The sequence below is a fragment of the Dreissena polymorpha genome, chromosome 2 (genome assembly GCF_020536995.1).
Source record: "Dreissena polymorpha isolate Duluth1 chromosome 2, UMN_Dpol_1.0, whole genome shotgun sequence".
Taxonomy (NCBI): Eukaryota; Metazoa; Mollusca; class Bivalvia; order Myida; family Dreissenidae; genus Dreissena; species Dreissena polymorpha.
Genome location: NC_068356.1, coordinates 51,625,558 through 51,652,513, shown reverse-complemented (window position 1 = coordinate 51,652,513; position 26,956 = coordinate 51,625,558). Strand labels below are relative to the sequence as shown.

At 37.2% G+C, this 26,956-nt stretch overlaps 3 protein-coding genes across 6 annotated transcripts in view; 2 read left to right on the top strand and 1 right to left on the bottom strand.

Moving 5' to 3' along the window:
* Positions 1-26,956, top strand: part of LOC127867026 (uncharacterized) — a 259,849-nt gene that overhangs the window by 142,380 nt on the left and 90,513 nt on the right. Inside the window, exon 1 of one of the 4 annotated variants that reach the window (XM_052407958.1) lies at positions 22,443-22,624. The exons of 2 other annotated variants lie outside the window; for them this stretch is intronic. In XM_052407958.1, the coding sequence (XP_052263918.1) occupies positions 22,567-22,624 (58 nt within the window). In that variant the 5' untranslated portion in view covers positions 22,443-22,566. Of the gene's footprint in view, positions 1-22,442; positions 22,625-26,956 lie in introns of those variants that run through there. One more of the 4 variants, XM_052407954.1, reaches the window with a different exon arrangement.
* LOC127867016 (uncharacterized) overlaps positions 1-26,956 on the top strand; it is a 489,213-nt gene that overhangs the window by 387,611 nt on the left and 74,646 nt on the right. The gene's annotated exons all lie outside the window — the stretch shown is intronic.
* The window catches only part of LOC127867021 (uncharacterized), a 443,681-nt gene that overhangs the window by 372,938 nt on the left and 43,787 nt on the right, over positions 1-26,956 (bottom strand). The window lies entirely within an intron of this gene.

The window sequence follows — 26,956 nt, the reverse complement described above, 5'->3', positions numbered from 1 at the left end:
TTTAGTTCGGTGAAGTCATCAACAATTCAGTGCGTTTCGACCTTTTGCACATGCGCATAAGGGACGGTGATCATCCCGGTGAATCTACATCATCTACATCTATATCGGTACGTTGACCAGTCAAACTTGACAATTACTCAACGGATAGTGGCGCTTAATAAAAGGGTAAAGTGATCGATAGAATGATAGATGTTATAAAAATAAAAGATGTGATACAAATTAAGTACAACATAATAGTATGTATTCAGGGAATATAAGGTTAGAAGAGATAATACAGATAAAGTACACGATACTTCATATTTAAATTAGGAATAATAAGGATAGATACATAGTAGAAGGAAGGATAAAGAGAGATAATCCCAGCTGGTCATACGACCATCTGGTAGTGAAACCCCTTGTTATAAATGCAGCGTCGCTAGCTCCCTCTTGAAGGATACCAAAGAGGGGGCCTCAACTACTGTAGCTGGTAGTCTGTTCCACACTGGGATGGTTCTGGGGAAGAAGCGAACTTTAAGACATCTTATGATGTTAAGTAGTGGTTGTAGGTCAAACTATGCATGTTCCGACGTGTTCGCGCTGGTGCTTCTGATAGATAGGCATCGCTTGGTATGTCGACCAGGTCATGAATTATCTTGTACAGAATCACTAGTTAGAGTTTTGTGCTTCTGTCCTCAAGAGACTCCCATTGAAGTAGATTCAACATATCGGTAACGCTGCTGGTATTGCGGTAACGGTTGGTGGTGATACGTACAGCTCTTCTTTGGACCATTTCAATTTTCTTTACTTGTTCTTTTGTGTGAAATAAAAGTATTCTATATCTCGACGAAGTGTATAGTTTAAGCGAACTAAATATAATATTATAATTAACTATTGTTCTCCAAGTATGTTCTTTATGGTAAGGATTTATTATTAATTTATTACGCGTATGAATTCTACGTGAAACGCGAAGGTTATGTATTAGTAAAAGTATTTCGCTTTTAACCTAATTGTTCATAGTTTGAAATCGAAAGTGACTTCTTTAATTGTAAAAGGAAAATAGAAATGTTTGGTGTAATTAAAGTCTATATTTATTGTGTTTGTTCTCGGCTTATAAATATTGCAATAGCCTTGTAAACTGTAATAAATTAATGCGATGGTGAGATGAAACGAAGCCCATATTTATAATTTCTGACATGAATATGCATTTCTTAAAATAACCGTCTCTCACTTCAAGGGGGTTCCCCTCACGGGTTTGACATATTTGTTTGAGTAGTATAAATGACTGATGTCATCGTTCAGAATGCATGGCGGATTGCAGTCTGAGTGACGAAGATGTGTTTGTTTTATTAGCATGCGTTCCGAACAAAATTGTTCATGTCTGCGCGTCTTTATTTCAAATGTTGATCTAGTACGTTTATGATAACGTTAAAACTTCATCTTCTTTCTAAATGCAAAATTGATATTGACATATTTAAGTTAATATTAACATACTTAAAGGTATTAGTTATACTCAAAAGTGAGAGCTTTGCAAATTGGAAAAAAATCACTGTTCTATGTTAAATGTTTTGCCCTGCAATGGAAGTTACATATTTTACTTATCAATAGCCATGGTACTTGTCAAATTCGGTATGAATTCCGGTCAAAACGGTTGGCGAATGTGTAATAACAAGTTAAATATATATTACATAAAATATCATATTAAATCGGCAAGTTTACGGGTTGCGGAATGAAAATTCCTGGTAGCGAAGTTCACAGATTGAAGAATAAAAAATCAAGATAAAACAATTCATTACTTTCAGATAAATGACACTGCTTAAATAATATATTATTATGGAACAATTCGGTCATATTTTAAGGTATGTTCGATTAATTAAATTTATTATAAACAATGCATTAATTCAGTAATCTTTATTTCCGATGTCCGATTTTATTATGCTTTGAATTCCAATCATATAACTAATTTATAATATTGCCTCAAGTAGAAATGTCTCTGCATGGTCTTTCTACGTAGTTCGGTCGAGTTTATAATTTATAATGTTGATTTACTCTACACTTTCAAGTCCACAGGGTATTTTAACCAAACAATGATAAACACGGGTCCCGTATGGAAGGTCCCGTGTCTGTACAAAAACAACGCCGAACTCTACCGCTATTAGAAGTTAAGTGCCTCCAGACATACTGGTTCATGTACACGATTAATTTGGAATACATATAATCAAACAATTATAAATCTGAAAAAAAAACGCATGTCTCGCTTGTCAAGTTTATGTGTGACTTCATGCGAGCTAAATGTATTAAATGGATACTTACATATATATATATATATTAACTGCTAATATGGATTATTGTCGTACATATAGGTATTTGAACATAAACTTGAACAAGCAATAAACCACATTTGCGGTTATGATAATCTAATCAATTTCTTTGTGAAGCGGCATTGTCCAGATAGACTAATAATGTATGTGGGTCTTTTAAAATTATCTTATGAACCACATGACAGGCTAATCCGTTAATGATGATAAGTTTAAATCGGATGTAGTAACATAAAATAACATTGTGTAATCACCGTTATATGACTTCTGGTATACACAGTATTGAAAAAGGTGTATCACACATTGATCATCTATGATCGCTGTGGTTAGTTTATCGGCCAAAGACTGGTAACGTCGATATATATGTTAATTTTTCATTGATTGTGTATGTCACGTATTTTTGTATACGGAATAAGTGACCAACCGTTTTGTCTCATCTCTGCTTGCGGTCGCGGTTATTTATGCTAGTGTAATTTAATCTGCCGATATTGCTTGGAAATTAAAGTTATCATTAGTAAAACTACTTGTGTTGTTTGCTTTTATTAGGTGTCGTGAGCATCGAAAATCTCCGGGCGATATTTTCACTGTGGAGATGTATGCTTTCAATTTTAATCGCCTAATATTAAGTTGGCATTTTTTAATTTCTTAAATGCGGTTGAACATTGATTATAGGCATATGAATTGTGATTATATAAATTTCAACCCGAACAGGTGCAGATGAACGTGTTAATATAAAAAGTCAATGCATCGCGTTTTGTTCGTGAATACTTTGTAATATCGTTGAATTAACTACTGGACTAGCTTGCAATTATTCAAGTTAACAGTTTTAATGTTTGAATCCAAGTTTCGTGAGGCGTCTGCATGTGTCTTGTTTTAACTTTCTCTTGAGGCTCAACCACACTGAGCCTTAAAAAGGTGTATTTCTGTTTCGGTAATTGCGACATTAACATATAAATGTCGACGGTAAATGTTCAACGTAAAATAAAATGGCACCGGCGAAAATAATGAGATCATTAAACAACTTCTTAAATAAATTCAAAAGCAGCAAAACTATATAAAGTTTTGATTTTATGTTCTCAGTACATGTTAAAAGTTTACTTAAATTCATTCGGCATTTAATCGATAGCAAACTGATAATATTTATTCACGCATGTCATTGTTCAGATAACGTCCTTTTCGTTCAGCAAACTCAAATATTGAAGAGTGTTATATAGTTTCTCCTGTTGTTTCAAAATGAAGTATTGAACTTATTTTATAAATTGAAGCATGCACATATATACTTTAATGTATAACATATAAAGTGTTACAGATGATCTTTCGAAATGTTCTTTTTTTCTATTGCGTAAAAAATATTCATATTATTTTGCAGGACGACATCTAAAAACTATTGATTAAACTAGCTACGTGGCGGTCCACATGCCATATCAACGCAAGTCGCGTGCGTTACTGCAGTTTTCAAACATTCCGCGCCGAAGAACAACCTTACTGATCGGCCAAGGGCACGGTATTATATTATCTGCCATTGTATTGAGTAATCATAATAATACTTTTGTTCAATATATAATGACTTAAACTTAATTGTATACATTAACGCAGATAAGTAAGAGGAAAATACATTAACGACAACTCCATTAATTACTGTAATATGTTGGTCCATTGCATGAGGTAAGCGCATAAAAGTAGCAATAAATGTTCCCACTTCATCAAGTGTATTATTTTACTACTAGTTTAGTTCGTGGCATCGAACACACCATGCAGTGTATGTTACAATATCAGTAAAATAAAATTCTATATTTACTTCCATTTTACTTCCTTTTATTTGAAAGATTGGGATATATAAGAGGCCGTTGAACGAATTTTTCTTTTGGAAAACTATTCATTTTGCTCGCCCAGGTATATTAGAGACGTAATGTTTTTTATTTAACTTGAGTCATTCAACCGGCATATTACCTGACTAGGCTAATAAATCAATTGTGATGTATAAGGTAAGGCAGGTTTCATAATTATAAGACGTGTCTTTTACACGGGCAGAAGCCATCTTATTTGCATTTTATTGATAAGCAGTATTGTTAATGTTACATAACATAACTTAAACTTATGTACTGCAACGTGTCAGCTATGATCAGTTTATATGTACATGCACGCGTATTCGTGATCGTGTTAAAAATATTGATTTGTATTTCATGACAATTACCCGAACTATATCACATATTCTTGTCCATATCAGCTTATAACAAGGCCTACGCTGCAGGAATGAAATAACGTAATGCTCAATTTTGTTTATTACACGGGTGTTATTACACTAGTTATATAACTGTAAAATGACGTCATTTTTGTGACGAAATGACATAATTATTCCAGCGAATTTCTTCAGTTAAACTCTTTAACAATGTGAAAAAACGGTGAAAAGAGCATACAATCAAGAGAATATTTGTTGGTCATGTTATAAATAGAATCTTAGATTTGTGGTATTTTTGTATTGAATTTATTAAACTCGTCATCTAAATAAAGATAAAAACTCGGCAAGGCTCGTTTTTATCTTTATTGAGATAAATAGGATCTTGCATGAGTGGTCGTTTTGTATTGAATTTATTAAACGAGTCATCTAAATAAAGATAAAACGAGGCTTGCCGAGTTTTTATCTTTATATAGATGACGAGTTTAATAAATTCAATACAAAATGACCACGAATCTAAGACTCTATTTATAACATGACCAACACATTTTCTCTTTATTTTATGCCCTTTTCACCTTTTTATTACAGTGTTAAAGAGTTTAACTAAAGAAATTTGCTGGAATAATGACATCATTTCGTTACAAAAATGACGTCATTTCACATTTATATAACTAGTGTAATAACACCCATGTAGTAAACAAAATTGAGCATCACGTTAGTTCACTCCTGGAGCCTAGGTCATGTTATAAGATGAGTTTAATAAATTCAATACAAAACGACCACTCATGGAAGATCCTTTATTTATCAAATATCTCACTTCAGCACTGTATGGATGGCTGAAAGTGGCACAAGACCTGATGAACCTGAAAGATTCCCAAGACAGGGCAATATGTCCAGCAAACAAGACTTGGTAAGATGATAAGTCGAGTGCAGTTTGTGTCCAGTACACAATGACAATTAGCGCATAGTTTTCCCGTTTATATGTCTGCGTTTCCCCTACCCCTATTATATTTCTTAATGACATTTCAATCTAGATGTTTAATGTTTGCATAACTAAAGGCAGATATACGTTAACATCTTTACAAAAAAGAACAACGGTAAATTTAAACTGTATATCAATAATTGGTCCCAAATTAAATACTTTACTTCTGTACAAAATGTGAAACATTAAAAATTAATACATCCGTTCTCATGAATCTTCTTATAACCACTTTTCAGTGCTTGCACGTGCCAAAGTACGACACTACTTTTTGGCAAACGTTTTTCACAGTTTTCTTTCAAATTATTACAAAAACTATTTAAACATCAATATATTGTATTTACAGACATAACATTTAAAGTTTATATAATTTCGTTAAATTATGCAGCTTTAACCATAGCAATTTAGTTTATTATCAATAGTTATAACATTATTCGTTCCGCATTTGCAATTTCAGATAATAGAGATTTAAACATTATATGTTTAGTATGTTTATGAATGGATGTCATAAATATATATGAACTCGTCGTTGATTACCGTCTATATTTTCAGTGTCTTTATTTCAATCCACTTAATTCAATTTATTAATTAATTCATGGTTGGCAATACTTGTACCGACTATTGGATTATTCACTGAGAACATGCACACGAAATTGTAATATATTTTCACAAGATAATACTTAAGAAATACTATTTTTCTATCATGGTTTGTTGTCGAATAACCCACAGTAAGGAGTATTGATGCGTAGGAATTAAAGCACGAGTGCGAAATAACACGCATCTATACAACTTACTGTGGATTATTCGACAACAAACCATTATAGAAAAATATTATTTCGATTCTAACACGATTCTGATTGATTTGGTTCAAGCTTCAGGACGTAACTATATTTTTCAATACTCCGCCTTTCTTAGTACAAAGTTCACTATTTAGTGACGCCATTGATGTGTACAAACATATGACGTCGTTTTCATTCATAAATATTTTGCAAATGACGTCACTTTCATTGAAAACAACAATCGTAGAAACTTAATGACGGCACGTTTATTGATGCTACTGAAAAGCTGACATGCTATAAATGTTTTCTGAATTACGCTTCCTAACCAATAACATTCTTTGTAGGTGTGGTTATGCCACTTATCACCAAATATACAATTTGTTATTTCATTACATTTATACATGCTACATTTATTACATTTCTTTCAGAGCGGGTTTTAGCACGTGCATTTTACTGCAATATTTTCTTTATTTATTCGGAACTATTTTCGAAACATTAAGCTCCGCCCATAAGTTATTGCAGAATAACCCACGTGATTTCCTTCTTTGTCTATAGAAAACAAGTCGCGTGCCGTGTTAGAATTTTAAATTGATAATACATCGAATGGTATGGCCGTAAAAGAATAATTTAAATTGGAATAATTTTAGTATCGCTGATTTATTTGACTACTAACGATGTAATGTTATTTATGACATGTAGCGTGTTTCTAATTGAAACGTTTTTTAGATTCAGTGGGAAAATACCTCCGTTGAGACATGCACTATACTGAGCTGGCTCGGTTACGGACAGGAGATAATACAGGCTCGGAGAGACGCATATCGGGAGTTAGGCAAGCTGTTAACTGCACAGGTATGTGGAAAGGCAACGTTAATTATTGCGGGTAGCAAAGGTGAGGGGCTGAGCAGCTTCTTGGAAAGTGATGTGGATCAAATGGTTGTAAATAATAGAGTATTCTGTTTAGAAGATGATGTAAAGTCAAGTGCCTTTCCTGGGGAGATAACCGTGTTGAGATCACTCAGCCGCAGGAGTTACCATGGTCACTGTAGACTGCTACTGGAGAGACGCGGTACAACAATTCACAGGCACGTAGATGATGCGTTTTGTGATGACGGATATGGTCGCGAACTTTTGAGCAGTGACTTGTATGTTAATAACTGTCCGAACGCAGACTTGCGTGAGGGCATGGTGCGGCATGAGCGTGCGGGACCGTCAATTCCGAGTACATGGCATGGACACTTTCACCATGACAAAGTACATGCATTACATTACTACTGCCCCAACATTCTGTCAAAATGGGCCGCAAGACCTCGCCACTGGCCGCCAACGGAAGTCGTTCAGTACGTCGTATCACTTGGAGCATTTCTTACGCCTGTTGGATTTAAAGGAAGCGAATATCAACATGTTGAATGGAGAGTGTGTTTTAACGCCGGTGAGATCGAACTAATTAGCAATCTTAACGACACTCAAACTAAATTGTATGTTTTATTGAAAATGATAAAGAACGATGTATTACATCCACGTAAGAAAGAAGTTTCATCGTACACATTGAAAAACATCGTTTTATGGATGGCGGAAAATAATCCTCAAGCCTCGTTTCATAAAAAAAGTATTTTGCAGTGGTTGCATAAAGCATTGGATGTGCTTAGAGTTGCACTGGTCACCTTAGAGCTACCATACTATATGATTCCAGAAAGGAATTTGATGGCAACCTCTGGACTGGATGAGGAACAGCAACGCACATGGATATCAACGATTACAGATATGCTCAATGAAGGTCCTAGGGTGATACTCAGACTTCCAAAGATACGACAATGCATCGTAGCTCATCCTGAACCATTACGATGGTACAGCGGGAGGAGAATTGAGCTGGAGTTGCTGAGACTCATGCGCATGAACAGAGTGGTAATCTGCTGGGATGAGAACGGGGAGTTTGACTATACCGATGCGATTTTGCAGGCAATAGAGAGACGAATGCACAAGGTTATAACGGATGTTCGCATGAGGATGAGAATGGAAGGGAGTCGAGTGTTCAACGCGGATGATATTGATTTTAGAATTCTGATGTAAAACGTTAACGATGATCGATAGATCAGTAACGAGGCGCGGACAACACATATTTATAACTTTTGAGTACATATTATCTTAAACGAATCACCGATCATTGTTGCCGGGAACGTGAAAATTATACAACTTATCGTATTAGTGATTTGTTCAGTAATTGATGTTTGACTTGCAGACGTTTGTTTCACTTTTTAAAAATGTGCACAATTTTACAAAAGATTTGTTTACAGTAGGCTGTAAACTTTACCGAAACAATAAATTTCGATACACTTTATTAAAAAAATGTCAGTCGCATAGATAACAGTAGTTTGCAAAATAAAGTTATGTAAAGTAATTTTGCTATATTGTATATATCTTAACAAAATATGTACGTATCGCGCTTGGAAACCAGCGGTATAATTTCAAGTTTTGCATATATTTCTTTTTAGAACATATAGTAGTAACTTATTTTGTCGACGTATGTAGAAATGTGACTTGTATTTATTTGCGTAAGCATGTTAGGAAATAAAGTGTGTTTGTGTCATTTGTATCTCATCTTCTTATCTAAATGTTCACTAGGTTTATGGTTGGTATTGTTAACGCATTTGCAATGAATGAATATATGTGTTAGTCGCAGTTACTGAAAGTCCACTGGTATTGTTGTAATTGCTGTAAATATATCGATAATATTCTTGTTTTTTTGTGTTAAGTAGAAACATTGTCGTGATTTGTAATATTGATCAAAAAGTATTGAACACATTGCTGCACTTATCGATAAAAATGGTGCATATCTGTGTTCATCCCTTTTTTTTTAATGTCTTCAATAACGCTATTGTTGCATTCACAAATAAGAAATGAAGTGCAGTTGTTTTATGCGAATTGATTAAACTACTTCTCATGTGAATGTATAATTGCTCGTGTTTTTTACTGGACAAGTGAATGTAAACTTTTATTGAACACGGATAATCTGTTTTCATCAAAACACATAGTTTGTATTGAATCTAAAGATACAAAGATATATGTTATAGTATTGATGTTTTTATGCGGAAATAGTTTCATACATGATAAACGTAATGGTTGATTTTCGTTAATCTAGTTATACCGTTAATCTCGTTTTGCTCTAAGCGTGTGTATCCTTATGTAAGTTTTCTTTTTGTTAGTTTTTTAAAGAGGCTGTTTTCGGAGAAACTCCGAGCTATTGCCATAGCCAACTCGTCGTCCGCCGTCCGCCGTAGGCGTCCTTCTAAAACCTTAACATTGGCCATAGCTTTTTAAATATTGAAGATAGCACCTTGATATTTTGCATTCATGTGTATCTCATGGAGCTGCACATTTTGAGTGGTAAAATTTCAAGGTGAACATCATCCTTCAAGGTATAGGGTCAAAAAACAAAGTCAAGGGAAGTAATAAGCTTTAAATGGACATCGTTATCTGACCTGCCCACGTATATATTTTTGTTAAATTAATCAAAGCGGCGCAGTAGGCGGCATTGTGATTGCTAAACAACTGGTAGGTAAATCTGAAGCAGAAATACTAACTATTCTCAAAAATAAATTCCCTGAAAGAGAGGCTGAGCAACTCAACATCAAATCAACACCGCCCGTGCAACCATCACCAACGCCCGTTCAACCCACAAAACCAAAACAGGTCATGAACCCTCCTCCCACACAACAACAACAATCACAGCAAGCAAAAACCCACAACCAAACCATTAACGCAAACAACCCTGTCACCCCCAAACAACAACAACAACAAACACCACGACGCACACAACTCCAACGTCACTACTGGCAACCTAAAAACCATGAGAGCTCGCCTCTACACATCCATAGGAAAAAACTTAATCTGAACCGGTACCGCCCGAATCCTATCATCATGCGACATAGCCATCACAGAAGGCAAGCGCTCGCGCCGCCGTTCCCGATATACTTCCGCCACGCGTACGGTTTATATTAATAGAACAACCCCTTAAGCTTGTACAATCTCCCAATACAAGCCCCTCAATGGCTACGACAGCACCAAATATTACTTCAAATCTTACCGTAATGTCGTGGAATGCCCGAGGGGTTGGCTGTCATGATACCAATAACAAATTGTATGAGCTCCAAAATTATGTAAATAGTAATGCGATACATGTTGTATGCATCCAAGAAACAAACTTTAGAAGCAAAAATAAACAAGTTCAATTAAAAGGATACCAAGAACCCGTGAGATCAATAGAAGGAAAAAAGGCAACGGCCACGGGGGTAGCTATATATGTAAAATTGGGAATCCCATTTACTGAAATCAAGATTAACCAAGATTGCCCGATTGAGTCGTGTGCTATCACACTCTACCTCGATAAAAACCTGTCCTTTCGTATCCAATGTGTATACACTCAAACTGTAGAAAATACTCTCAAAAACTACTCAAATTATTTTCACTCTTTAGACCATAGACAAAACAATATTATCATTGGCGATTTTAACCTCAAACACCCTTGCTGGAACCCCGAGGGCGATCCACGATGTGATGATCATGCGGAAAATCTATTAAAATTACTAAATAACACAAGCCTCAATTTCTTAAACGACGGACAGGTCACGAGACTTGCCGACCGCGCCGGTCATTCTGACAGCGCGATCGATCTCGCCCTTATATCAGCTAAATTACAAGCGATAAGCGACTTCAATGTACTCGACAATTCATTTGGTAGCAACCATCTCCCTATCGTGGTGAATTTAAAACTGAAAATTGAACACACCCTTCCGTCAATACAACATAAGTGGAAAATCCATAAGGCTACACTTGATCAATGGAATAACTTTAAAGTTCAATGCAATAACGAATTTCTGCCCAACGAAGATAATACAGACTCTAACACTCACTTCCATTCCTATCTAAATAAACTCACGACAGCGCTAGACAATTCTATTCCCATAGCCAACAAAAAACCTAAAAAAAATAAACGCTCTGTACCTTGGTGGAACGAGGAATGTGAAACCGCTATTAAATACCGCGAAAAATGCAGGAAAAAATGCATCAGAATCAGAACGGGTCCCAAATATGAAAAACTTAAAGAAGCCCGCGCTACGGTAAAACAAGTAATTAAAAAAGCAAAACTAGATAGCTGGAAAGAGTTCTGTAACAATCTTTCGTATAAAACCACTAGCAAAGAACTTTGGTCTCAAGTACACCGTATGCAAGGCAGACCGCCTCCTATAACTCCGATATTCCGCATCAATAATGAAATACTTGTAACAAACGCAGATAAAGCTACGGCCTTAGTACACCACTACCAAACGGTAAGCAGCGACGAAGGCTACTCTCGAGCCTTCATTGCGCGAAAACTTAAAACTAAAAATGAATTTCCAGAATGGCTCGAATTTCATACACAGACCAAAACTCACAAATACATTTCGCCTTTTGGCTTATTCGAACTAGAAACAGTCTTACTGACTTGTAAAAATGGCGCGCCAGGTGATGATAATATACATTACAAAATACTGAAACAACTCCCTCTCTCTGAAAAAAAAGAGCTCCTCGCCTTATACAATAAATCGTGGGCCGAAGGCACCCTCCCTGATGAATGGCATGAGGCAACAATTATACCGATCCTCAAACCTAATAAACCCAAAGAATCTCCAGCCTCATACCGGCCGATCTCGTTAACATCAACATTCACAAAACTAATGCAAAAAATGATTAAACCCCGATTATGCGCTTATCTTGAAAAACACAACCTAATTTCGAAAAATCAATCAGGGTGTAGAGCTCACCACTCGTGCGAACACCATATAGTGCGCCACGAAGCCGACATCAGAAGAGCTCAAAATCTAGGCCAATCGGTAGCAGCCGTTTTCTTAGATCTCACTGCCGCGTTCGATAAATTATGGAATGAACATGCGATTCTTATGCTACATACACTAGTTATAGAGGGCACCATGCTCAAATGGCTCGCAGCCTTCCTCACAACGCGGAAAATAAAAGTAAGACTACATGACGCGACTTCCGAAACGGTCGAGACAACAAACGGCTGCCCCCAGGGAAGTGTTCTCTCCCCCATATTATTCTCCGTTACAATGAACTCGCTAGAACGCTTGATTCATAAGCATAATGCACAAAATAAAACAGGCCTAATTGATCTTTCCCTCTTTGTAGATGACAGTGCCATATGGACTACCTCATGGTCGCCTAAACTAGCAATTGATAAAATTCAAAACGCCCTGACTGCTATAAAAACTTGGAGTGCATCATACGGCTTTCAAATTAATCCCTCTAAAACTCAAGCAATTGTTTTTTCTAACCGCGCATCAAAAACAACTTCTAAAAAAATCACAGAACTTCCGCTATTAACACTATGTGGCGCTACGCTCCCGTACCTCGACAAAATTACTTTCCTAGGAATGACATTTGATAAATACCTAACATGGGAAGAACACATCCTCAAATTAACAGTGCGCTGCCAGAAAGATCTTAATTTTCTCAAATGCATCCAAAAAATAACTGGGGCACAGACAAGAAAGCACTGATGAGTATTTACAAAGCCACTATCTGGGCAAAGATAAATTACGGAAGCATAGCATATAACTCAGCCAGCGATAAACTACTTAAAAAGCTACACGTTTTCCAAAACACGGCACTCAAAATAATCACGGGCACACGTAAAACCACAAGCACCGTTCTTATCCATCTCGAGTGTGGAATGCTTGACCTGGACCATCAAAGGCAAATAAATCAAATGAAGTATTACGCGCGCACTAATCCTATGGAAAACAACCTACCGATCAACTCAAAGGTCACCGAAGACCCGGCCTACCGAAAACCTAAAAGTCGCATTGGAGACCCGTACGCGCAAAATGTCCGAGCGCTTAATTTATACTATAAAATTAACGAAATTGAACTCCAACCACCTACCTACTACAGCCTTAGTGAAATAGTAAAACCTGACATCGACTTTCATCTATCAACACTGATTAAAAAATCCGAAATCGACTCCAATAGCGCAACCATAGCCTTAAATTACATAAATAATACATACGGCGGGTATACACAGATTTTCACAGACGGAAGTAAAAACGAGGATTTAAAATTAGCCGGCGCTGCGTACGTAGTATACAACCCTCAAAATGCCATTATCCACCACAACAGATTAAAACTTAAAAAGAACTTTCCATATTTGCCTGCGAGCTAGCAATAATTAATGACGCAGTAAGGTGGCTTAACACGCTTAACACGCACGAACAGACAAACTACGCGATTTTAACCGACTCTCTTAGCGCATTGCAAACACTACACGCAGGATCCTCGAAAACGCGACCAGATTTGATATACGCAGCTCTAAAAGGTATAACAAAACTTACTTATAAAAACATATCTCTTAAACTTATATGGATACCTAGTCATGTAGGCATCCCGGGCAATGAATACGCAGATAAACTTGCCAAGTTAGGATCCCAAGACGGCCTACTCTCTGAACTAAAACCCAGCAATTATTGCCATTATAAACCAAAAAGCGTACAATGAACAGGACTACAAATGGTCAAAATACTGCACTGAGCATGATTTACCACTTATCACTAACCCCAGCCATAAGATCCATATCTATAGCCCCATTAAGCAAGAAGATAGGGCATATACGCGTATGCGCTTAGGGGTGACTAGGTTACACGGTGATAGCTACGAAACTGTTCTGTGCCCCAAATGCAGTGTCCCAGACACCTTCGAACATTCGCCCTCAACACGCGGCCCAAAGACTAGAACTAAGTGCAGGTATAATAGCAGCATATAACAATATCTCTGTTAAAATTGATCGCCGTCTACTGTTTATGCCGCCGAACAAGATCGGATCCGTTATAAGACATGTTTTTAAATTTTTGCGAGATACGGGATATCTCAATAAAATATAAATACACTAATTACATCGCACATTAGACAAACAGTTGAAATACTCCGCTAAGCGAGCTTCCACTGCGTATGCCTTATTAAAATAAAATATAAATATTACAGGTTAAATACACAGCAATCTAAATATTATAAATATATCAATATAAATACACTAGATAAGTTGCTTCCCTAACAACCTAAATATTAAACCGTAGACCGTTGTGACTGCTGAAAGCGGGAGTCCCGAGTGGGACGCCGCGGTGATGCGGGAGACGCCGCAAGAGAGAAAATATTATAATAGTATATATATCTATCGATTTATCCCAAGATTTTATACAGACATCATATATCCGTAACAATATCTCTTCGTCCCCATACTAATAGTAACTTAAGGTTTAATTCCCATATATATTGCAATACAAACATAAATATGTACGGAAAGGACAATTTTTACTATTTTTTGCGTAATTCAATTATCTCCCTTGCAAAAACAAGATATAAGGCAATTCGCATTAAACGAACTATTATATGAACACCTTATTTCTGTACCAATAGCCATTTTTACTTAATACTAATAGTAATTTATTTTTCAACCCACCACTTGAAAACAGACACAAATAAAAGGAAAAAAAAAGACTCATTTTGGAACATTAACGGCTTAGAATTACCTCCCTTGCAATATAAAACATATAATGGAAATACCCCACAAACGCTCGAAACTTCAACCATTTAGCGTCACAAAATCTTTCTGTTAAAATTAAGGCTAAAACTAGATTCATACCTGCACTTAATCTATAAAATAAAGCGATACAGTAGGGCATATTAACCAAACCAGAATCATCTTGCATAAATTATCTTCCTTAGGCTTATCCGAAATAGCAAAAATATGCGTATAAACAAGTCGCGTAACTTTCAAAATTGCGAATAAAGCGCGTCCCGGTGCCGGACTAAAAACACATCTAGGTAACTACATAACATTTACCCTGTCTGCCGGACCCCGTCCGTGGACTATAGCCATAAAGGGGCCCTCTGGGCGGGCACGGATGACTGGTCACTTCTGTGTGTCAATGGGGGCCGCTCGCCCGGGCCCGCACAGAGTGAACCTACGGTATTATCACGGCCTGAGCATAACGCGGATATGACAACCGACCTATAGTTACTCCGTCGCAGGGCATAGCCAACGGGTCACACCTGTGTGTCAGTGGGGCCCCCTGGTCTGTGCCCTGTGACGACGCCACGGATGGGCAAGGGCTGACAAGCTACACATTATAACCCAGTAAAACAACAACAACACTCTCTTAATAAAACGACGGAAGGGATTACGGTACCGAATATAACTGTCAACCAAATCATGAAATGTAGCGGCCGCCTGTCTCGTTAACAACCGCGACCGTAGAACATAAACGCAATTTAACCCTAAGGGCACGCTATCAGTATCAATGACGGATAGGTACGCTTGATAAAAATACAAACGAACATCTGTAACCACTATGTAACGATATGGACAAATCTAAAATCCCCCCCTTTGTAAACCAAAAAATCGGGCTAACAGTATCCGGGTTCCGCGAGACCCTCCCCCCCCCCCCCCCTGTGCTGGTCCTCGTTATTTTAAAAATTTTCCGCTGCACCCAGCACGCAGCAGCCGACGACGACGGTAGTGGGGTAAGCACGCAGACACTACACTTCCGCACAGAGACGGAAGCCGCATTAAGTGCGCACTCAGGTAACTCAATAGAGAAACCTTCAGTACAACCCCTTTAGATGTAGATATCACAACCATGTATTTTATATATGCATTATATTAAAAAATGTTGGATGGAGCGTGTCGGCTGGGGTGGTGAGGCGCCCCCCCCCCCCCTCGCACTGTGGCTCTGTCGACACGACCCACCCAAGATTACCAAAAAAAGAAAAGTGATGATAATAAGTATATTTGTTTCTCAGTGTATAGATAGAATAACTTATTGCAGTCCATTTATTTACTAACCATTGTAATAGCCACAATAACACATAGAACTGCTGCCTCTGATATCATACTTAACCAGAACCAGTAAAGCGCTCACTCTCCTAATACCAAACTACCATGACCACAGTCCATCTCTTCTATCATCAAATAAATGATCTATTAAAAACAAAGTCTGGCCCACACAACACCACAGTGCCACAGGCAATCACCTCAGAAAAAAGAAAGAAAATCTCGAAATTGTCTAAGCCCACAAAACAAAATAGTCATCTTGGTCCATTTACACACACTCAGTCCCTCTCTTCTATCATCTAGTACATGATCTGTCAAAAATCTAGTCTGACCCTCACAACAACATACAACCATTTCCCAAAATAGCAACAGAGAGAGCCCAAGCTACTATAAAATATGCCACAAGGCAGCAGATCTGTATATGTACCAATACTAACACTATATACTAATATGTCCTCAGCGAGAGACGCTACATACCGTCCCTCTTGAAAGATACTGAAAAGAATGACTGTTTGCAGTTCATTTGTACACTAACCATTATATGTTCCTATGTAGCCGGATCGAACCCTTAGCTCGACATACCCTAGACCAGACCACGATACTAACCTGGCATATTACACAAACACATAGGAATGCTGTCTTTGCTTTTATAACCAGAAACACTAACGTGTGCGCTCTCACTAATACCAAATTTACTCAAACTCAGCCTCTCTCTTCTTTCATCAAATAAATGACCTATCAAAACTAGTCTGGCCCTTACAGCACCACAGTCTCACAAGACACTTAACACATCAATAAGAAAGAATTTACAAAGAGATTGTCTGCCCCCCAACGAACTAGTCATCTCGGCCCAATCAAACAAACATAGTCCCCTTCTTCTATCATCAAATACATGATCTTTCAAAAACTAGCCTGCCCTTCGCAATGACATCCAAACTATATACCAACTAGCAACAGAGAGAGCCCACGTTACCGCAAGTTATGACACAAGACAGCAGAACTACACATGTATATAAGTACCAATACTAACACTATGTACTAATATGTCCTCCGCGAGGGACGTAAAACGGGGATGCAGTGTATCGGTGCTATACACCGGGAACTTAAAAGAACCAGGGGCGCCTCTGGAATCGGGGCGTTTACTGTATCCTGCTCGAACCCCCACTAACACCTCTCATGGGGCGGAGAGCACAACAACCACACTTGGGTAAATGAAAGCTAGAATACAGGACATAATCTATAATACTATGAGTTTTACAAATTAATATCAAACATAAATAAATCATATGATATATCAACGGCGTTTTTAGATCATGTATTTACTTTACCTATCCAATTATAATAGCAAATACAACATAACTACAAAATTAATACATCCCAGCTTGATACATGGTCTGGATGTTTGGCAGGCGGGTAGGAAAGAACGATGGTGACTCTGGGTAGGGCTTTGGGGGGCTCCATGGTTGGACATCACAATCACATACCACACACTATACACAACCATACACAGATCACCACCAAGGAACCCGGAACACACGGGCGTGGCGCTCTCATAACGCGCCACCCGTAATGAGTGGGGGTGTGAGAGCGATACGTGTGTGGTTCCGGGTCTTACGTACCGGGTGGTGTTGGGATGTGGGTCGCGTTGAGTGTCTTGTATATTAGTAATGTGCGGGGACATTCGGCGGGATCCGCACCTCATCACCACCTTTAGGTAGATAGCACATTAAGGTCTCATTGGCCAACGTGCACGGAACTCTTTTAAAAATTAAAGTATTTGGCGAATACCCGGGAAGCCGGGGTAAATTTGACCTACTTTGGCTCTAAAATTAATCTTTTTCCCCTGAGAGGTCACAGGGGCAGGTCGGGCTACCGTAACCTCGTGAAGAGGCCAGTAGGACCTGTAAATAAACTCTGAAACACACACAGGCGGCATTGTGTTTCTGACAAACACATTGTGGTTAAGGTCAAGGTCAAGGTCATCCTTTACGGTCTATGGTAACAATTACAGATTTAAAGGAAGTAATAAGCTTTAAAAAGGTAGAAAATTATTCAATATTGAACCAGCGGTATAATTTCAATCTTGCGGAAATGGAAAAACGTTTTCTACGCTGTTGAACTAGATGTTTAATTATTGTTTTGTACTTTTTCAAAAAATGCAAATAATTGTTTATTAATTTGATAAAACTGGGCATAATGCATGTGCGTAAAGTGCCGTCACAGGCTAATCAGGGACTACACTTTAAGCACAAGCATTATGCCCAGTTTTCTCATAACGCGACTCATTCAAGTACAGCGCTTGATTATTTGATGTTAATATTCGCGATAAAGGTTAATCAAGTTTATAATAAACGTTTTCTGACGAACATATTGAATCCTTATTGGTATTCTTAATATTGGGCGCATATCATAGCGGTAATGGTGTGAGCCGCGCTCTGCGAAAACTAGGCATAATTCATGTGTTGAAAGCGTCGTTTCAGCTTAGAGTTTGCAAACCACACATGCTAATCAGCCACTTTCCGCCTAAACTGGATTTTAATATGAAGATACTTTTTTACAGCGAAAAATACCATTAACGCGATATGTATTGTATCTGATTAGCATGTGTGCGGACTGCACATGATAATATTGAAGGGCGCCTCACACACATACATTAATCCCCGTTTTCCCAGAACGCGTCTCGATATATATCTAGCTGTTTCGGAAGGTAGCCGCCAGTGTCAAACCGCGCCTACATTCGTTATCCCGCTCCAAAGATAAACGTCATAGCCCCCGTACATAAAGACGATTATATTTGCGTTTGTGTAGAGTATCATTAGAGTTAGCGGTCACTGCGTATTTTGCACTGGAACACCTACCCCGAGTGTTATATCATACGTTTGTTTAACGAATTGTATTACGTTTAGCAGTCATCGTGTAAGATGCACTGACATACATACCGTGACTGCTATATTTTACGTGTGTTTCATGCAAAAAATGCAATACAAGCCATCCCGCATTATGACTAATAACACCATCTGTGACTATGTGAATCTGTATGATAAAGTATAGTTCGCCAATATTAACGTGGCACTGACCTTTATGTTTGACAATATTTAGGTACCGATATTGAAGCGAGTTTAATCTGTTGAAGAGTACCTGAGTGAGTTCACTGTAACGGTCTCACTAAACAAATGCAAAACGCGCAAGAATACAACCAATGACATATTGACCACGATCAATGAGTACAATGTTGAATAGATGGGTTGTTGTAATTGTTTGATTGTATTTTTGGTTGGACCTTTTTGTGTTACTTTTCATTTTCATAGAATACAGGGTCTACAATGCTACACCCGAATCGGTTAACATCTCTAATGATATTGATCACGTAAAGAATTATATTATGACCCATTAGCGGGAGTTGCATTATCAGGAAACAGCACATCAGTTTTCCGCTTGCGGGTCATTTGATATACCGAGTTACTGATCTGTAGCCTGCAGACTAAGAAAATAGTTCCTTCAATACATATCGAATATCACTACTCATCCACATATTTCCTAGTGCAAACGACTTCTTAAAGGGACATGTTCAAAGATTGACGCATCGAAAACAAAATCGAATTTTAGTTGCGAATTCCTAAAAACAACTTAATATTTATATTGCGGATGATACTTGAAAATGCTGTCGTCAAAATACTGTTATATATTTATCAGTTGATTTTTATTAAACAACCATGAAGCATTGTTTACGTGAACAGATTGAACAGTTTGAAATGTTCTATGTTTTTTATGAAGATAACTGAACAACACGACACAATATAACATACAGCCACTTAAGAAAAAGAAGAATGCTTTTCCACAAGCATTCGGTTGCAAAAGTATTCAGATTGATATCCAGATAGATTTATCTCTTTTTGTATTTCGTCGTATGGTTTATAATGGCTTGTAAAGACATTAAATGGAGTGCCTTTTTATGTACTCAAAAAACGTGATTTTTAAACATTAAATGGCAGATATGCGCGGGGAAAAGAAATCTCTTAGGTTAAGACGCACATCCTAGATACTATTGATACCTCAATAAATACTTATTGTCTGCGTTTTTAAGATATGAAGATTCAATAAACCTAGGTTTAAGAGACGCGGTCACATAATTATCTGCTGTATTTTATGCATGTATGTTTTTCAACGTCTTTTCAATAGTATCCCTTGTGAGCTAGGCAGCCTTTAGAAGATCTCCGTAGATATCAGGTACTCGTTGTACAGGATAGCAGAGAATGTTACATACAAGCTGGGCTAACGAAACAATCTGGCTTATATAAATAGGATTGACTTCTTTCTTACCTTGACATCGTATATCAACGGAATTACAACATGAACAACAATAGCGTGAAAAATTGGATTCAGGCAAGCAAATAGTCGCCCAAAACGAAATATGATATTCATTATTCAGACCTCAGGGGTATGGGGGAAAAGATATAGCGTTGACTGCTTCGTATACCGGGAAGGAGAAACACATAAGGTCTAATGGGTCTCTTTACTCAACTAAGGTCTAATGGTCTCTGTTCATCAAAATAGAGTCTAATGGTCTCTGGTTTATTAAAACATAAGGTTAATGGTCTCTGTTCATCAAACATAAGGTCTAATGGTCTCTGTTCATCGAACATAGAGTCTAATGGTCTCTGTTTATCAAGCATACGGTTCTAATGGTCTCTGTTTATCAAACATAAGGTCTAATGGTCTCTGTTCATCAAACATAAGGTCTAATGGTGTCTGTTCATCAAACAGAAGGTCAATGGTCTCTGTTCATCAAACATAGGGTATAATGGTCTCTGTTTATCAAACATAGGGTATAATGGTCTCTGTTTATCAGACATAAGGTCTAATGGTCTTTGTTCATCAAACATAATTTGTCAGTTGTTGTCAGTGTGCTGTTTGTGTGTTATTCAAAATCAGGAGGAAATTGATTCGGATCGGCTAATTTTCAAACCGGTTTTAATTCCCGATGCTTTGCATTGACCGTTCTAATACGGCGAGCCCTGTTAAATAAGTATATTTTTATGCTGCGTGTTATGTTATGAAAGTTGTTAATAAGAGTCGTGTTCTGAGAAAACTGGGCTTAATGCATGTGCGTAAAGTGTCATCCCAGATTAGCCTGTGCAGTCCGCACAGGCTAATCAGGGACGACACTTTCCGCTTTTATGGTATTTTTAGTTTCAAGGAAGTCCCTCCTTGCCGAAAATCAAGTTTAAGCGGAAAGTGTCGTCCCTTGTTAGCCTGTGCGGACTGCACAGGCTAATCTAGGACGAAACTTAACGCACATGCATTAAGCCCAGTTTTCTCAGAACGCGACTCACAAAATCAAGACAACTATCTCCTGATAGAGTTTCTGGATTCAAAAAATGATTCCTCCTTTTGTATAATGTCTACTATAAAGTTATAAAAAGAAAAAAACATGTATGTGATATTTATCGAGATTTAAATTAAATAATGAACATATGGCATTCAAATAGTGTTACCCATGTCCAATACAATTTTAACCCATAAGATCGCATCCTGCTTCGACGACTATCCCATTGAGTGTTCCATTGGCATCAAGAGCTCTCTGATATAATAGAACGTTACCATGTAAACAGTTTTCATTTAGCGTTGTCCACTGTGACAGTTAACCATCCAAACGTAACGATGCATACAATTTAAAATCAATTTGAAATTTCTGCTCGCAACTTATATGAAGATAGTTTGAATATGGGGACCAAACATTAACCAATCTGCTTTCTCGTCTCTGTGCTTTTGCAAAACAATTCAACACCTCTAAAATATCATATACTTATTGATAATATAATTATGTAAATATTGAATAGTTCCTACTATTTTAATTTATTTATAATGTTTAAAACTATTACATTTTTTTATAGAGTATAGAACAATAATACGTCTCTTGGTATTGCATATGCACATTTAATTTCTAGTTTTGCAAACTAAGTAAACACACATCCGCCGACCCTTGTCAAACCGGTCAAGTCCTATATCCTTGTTCAATAAAAATCTAGCCGCCTGCGAAAGACATGTGGCCGTACAGCACTTACGTTGTTAACTATTTAAGGCCTACGTTGTTTTAATTCGGTTTTCACTAACAGCAATAAAATGTTGATTTTTCAAATAACAAAATGACAAAATGGAACATTTCAAACTTTGGATGAATATTAAAAAATATTATAATTTTGATATGAATGCTTCACACAAAACTGTACATTTTGGGGAACACATAAATGCAGGTAGGTTTTAATCAAACACGATCGAGGACACGTTCTAGCGTCAATTGAAATAGTGGGACTTGAAAAAGCAAAACATGCATACTCCTGTAATAGCCTAAGTGCGAATGTCCGTTACTGGCTGTAAATGTAGGAAATGATTTATAAATTGATCACACTGATGTTCAGTTAAACCACTGCTTGTCTGTCCGTGCCTGTTAGTCCACAAAGATGAGCAAGGCTGTGGTTTTCCTCTTCGTCATAGGTCTTATGATCTCCGTAGTGACAGGTAAGACTTGTGTTACAATTCATTCACTTAATTAGTGCTAAAACCGCTACTGCTTCTGCTACTGCTATTGTTGCTACTACTGCTGTTACTGATTATTCTCTAGCTTCTATTAGTGCTACTTTTAAGACTCAATTTTCTTTTTTTGTTATATAAGTTTATATAAGTCGAATATTGATAGAACGATTGTGGGGCGACATTTGTTAAAATCCGCTTTGACAACTGCTGGGCATCATATAAGCAACGTCATGCGAAAATGGGGTTTATGTCATATATGACCAGTGTGCGTTGTTTGGTTAGGAGCAAACCTGTCCGGTATAACGAGCAAGTCTCCGTGGTCTCATGAACGGACCACGGCAAGCGAAGCTCCTGGCCAGCCTGTCTATTCGCACACTATGAGTCGCGTTCTGAGAAAACTGGGCATAATGCATGTGCGTAAAGTGTCGTCCCAAATTATCCTGTGCAGTCCGCACAGGCTATGTGTAGTCCGCACAGGCTAATAAGGGACGACACTTTCCGCCTAAATTGGAATTATGCTAAGAAGAGACTTCATTTAAAGAAAAATTGTCATAAAAGCGGAAACTGTCGTCCCTGTTAGCCTGTGCGGATTGCACAGGATAATCTGACACGACACTTTACGCACATGCATTATGCCCAGTTTTCTCAGAACACGACTCGTATTGTCAGGAGCTTCGCTTGCGGCATATGTCATACGCGAGTCATATGATAATAGTTCTAGGCTTGCAAGAAATTAAACGAGTATCAATACAACAAAATGTTCATGCAGGTAATTTATGCTCGTGTACATAAGTGTAAACAACTCTATGAAATAATTACAATGTAAACAGTTTAATATCGACAAATGTTCATCTTTAAGGTCATACTGCCTCTTTTCATCCTCACCAGCAATTCCCCTCCCCCACCCCGGCATTTTTAATACTGGCTAAAACCCGGCGTTGTTGATGTATTTTTAGCCTGGTGGTCGACGGACTCACCTCTTCGGTTTCCAGACGACTGTAACAGCGAAGCCTTGCGGACCTTTGCGACCAACTGCGGGCTCTCGGAGCACTCCATAGTACGCAGTTAATATCTACGATGGACACATTTGTTTTGTTGTTGTTGAACGACCGATTTAACAACTTTTTTGATTATTGTTGCTATCGATTTGTACGGGCAAGTAGGAAATCTGAAGTCTAGATATTAAACGCTTTACGGTTTGGTTGAGTATACGCTTAAAATATAGACAAATGAGACATATTAAATGTTACATATGGGTCGTGCTCTGTAAAAAGGGGGTTTAATGCATGTGCGTAAAGTTTCTTCCCAGATTAGCTTGTGCAGTCCACACAGGCTTATCAGTGACGATACTTTCCGCTTTTATGATATTTTTATTATAAAGAAATACTCTTCTTAGAGAAAATTCAGTTTCGGCGGAAAGTGTCGTCCCTGATTAGCCTGTGTGGACTGCACAGGCTAATCTGGGATGACACTTTTTGCACATGCATTAAACCCTTTTTTCACAAAGCACTGCAATTATGTTTATTTGTACAATTAGGGGAACCACTACATCCTGAGGGATCCAAAGAGCATGACATCAACAACATCGTCATAGTGATACCAGATGACTTGCGAGATTTCGGCACGTGAGAGAAGATCGTTCGAGATCTCAATGAGAGATGCAATAAGGATTACTTAGACTACTAACGCTATGTTAACATCAACCTTGGCTTTTCACGTTTCTTCGTCGTTATACTCTTCGATCAGCTTTTTATTAAGAACTGTATTTCAGTGGTATAAATTATTACATTCGTACAATTGTTTATCAAAGACGATACAATACTTTAATGTGTTCTAAAGACAAACTATTTTAACAAGCAATCTGGTCTTAAGGTTCATGGGGGGGATAAAATTCATTAAAAATTCGCTTTGGGTTTTCTTCATTGAATGTGGTACAATATGGTCAAACTATATATCATTTTAAAGCTAAAGACGGATAGAATAACATAAACACATTTTGACATTCAATATTTGTGTGCTTTATTCATATTATGGTTTAAAACCAATACATTTTTACACTAATTTAATCTCAATCTAAAGTTAGGAAGGATATGCACTACCTTAAGTTGAATAAATACAAAGCTTTATACATATACAAGGTCAAGTTAGCAACATTTCACAGAAAATTATTGTCATAAAACAACAAATGAGTTTTTATTCAACTGCTTTTTGGGATAAATATCCTAAACAAAGTTCTAAAAATAACTAAAACGTAACTACTTTTTTAAAAATCCAGGTATGGTGGATAATAAAGAGTCACAATTCTATTTCAAAGGCTTAACAATTTTGTTATTTACCTCAACCAAATTGCAAATTTTAAACCATCTCAATTGAAATAGATTGCATACGACATAAAAATTGTAAAGGAACATGATATGGCAAAAAGATTGATTTTATATTTCGATTCCTTGAACCCATTTTGAAAGCGTGGCCATCGCTGTGATCCGTAGAAAAATGTGCAAAACAAATCGGTCGAAACCACGTGCAGTGGTGAGAAAACCGGGTATGTGTATACACATACCTGAGAAAACACATGTACTTATTTTGACAGTGGGGTGGCAACTAGTTAAACGACTATTAACATTATCAGCAAGAGATCGGACTAAATAACAGAAATGACCACGTAGAGATATCATCACTTACCATATTTCAAATATTTTCCAGCTGAAAATTGTCCCCCACACGTCTTTTTTAGTTATTTGTATTGTTTTCTGGAGCCGAAGTGCATCTCACAGAATATCCATCCAACTTCGTTGTTTTCAGTTTTGTTATTAAAAACTTTTTTAAAAGAATTTTTTTACTTTTAGATTGTTAAAGCGATGTTTTATTATATTTCAATATAATAGTATACCTGATGAATGAATGAGTTACTATCATCTTCTGTCAGTCTTTAAGCGTACTATTTTATGCGCAATAATATATGACAGTGATTCGACAACGATTGTAAACATTGGTGAAATGCTTCTAACATAGTTATTCTTTGAGTGTTTATGAGGTCTGATCGTGCAGTTTGCAAACATCAACGGAAAATTACAATCCAATGCATTTGTCATCGTCAACCGTTTGGAATGTCAATTAGGCGATGAGTGCAGTTTTTTAGCATGTTTCTTTCATTTTATTAATTAACAATGGCTGCCCCATGGTGATGAAATGACATGTGTTCGAGTTTGATTTCTAGATATGTTAACTTGTTTTACTATTTAAGCGTAACTTGCCCTCGTCAATGTCGATATTGTTTACTTGTTATTAATTTTCCGCCGAAATACGTGGAATAGACATGATTCAGATTTTTGAAAATAATGTATATTTTAGTGTTAAAATCGCTTTGTATTTTGATTGATTTTGGGATGTTATGATACCTTGATGTACAAAATTGGTAGCAGTTTGAAGGAAAAAAACATCTTTTAAAGCATTTATGTACATTTTCAATGTGGCACTCATCCTTTAGTCAAATTTGAGTTCAATGCTAGGGGTCCCACATTTTTCAAAATGAAGCCTCTACATGAACCTTAATGCATGTAGTGAAAGTGTCATCTTGTTCTGCGTGTGTAATTACTGGCTAATCATGGACGACTCTTTCCGCATTTAGGGAATTGTTCGTGCTCAAGAAGTATTTTCTAAACGAAAGTCCAATAATGGCGCAAAGTGGGTCCCTGATTAGCCTGTTCGATTGCTCAGATTATTATTACGACGCTTTACGCACATGCGTTAAGCCCAGTTTTTCAAGAATGCTATTAATTTAAACAAAACGAATCGATTGGTTTCAGACTGAGACCAGGAGCTGTAAACTTTTTTGCCGTAACGTAAATACTGTACATCCTAAACTTTGTTTGTGTATTTAAGGCCGCTTCTGCTAATAAATAGTATCGTCTCGCACTTTTGTATTGTTAAATGAACATCCTTTGTCTGTGGAAAGTGTTGCAAAATACACTCACCTTGATAAAAAGGCATTTATACTTGGTATACGATGTACTGGGGTACATTGCAGATATAATAACAGAAAGAAAATTACACAGTGTTTGATCATAATAAGTTTAAATATGTGGATCAGTTTTTAAAACCAAGGCTTAAATTTGGATTCTTGCTTATAGTATTCTACAGATAATTGGATATGTACGTACTAGATTAAGCGTATATTTAAATGGGAAAACTGAAATCAAAGACAGGGGATATATTAAAATTGGCATTCTCTGTGAAAAGGAAGTTTAATGCAGTTTAATGCAGGTGCGTAAAGTGTGTCCCAGATGATTCAGTGCAGTCCCACATATGTTCAGGGAC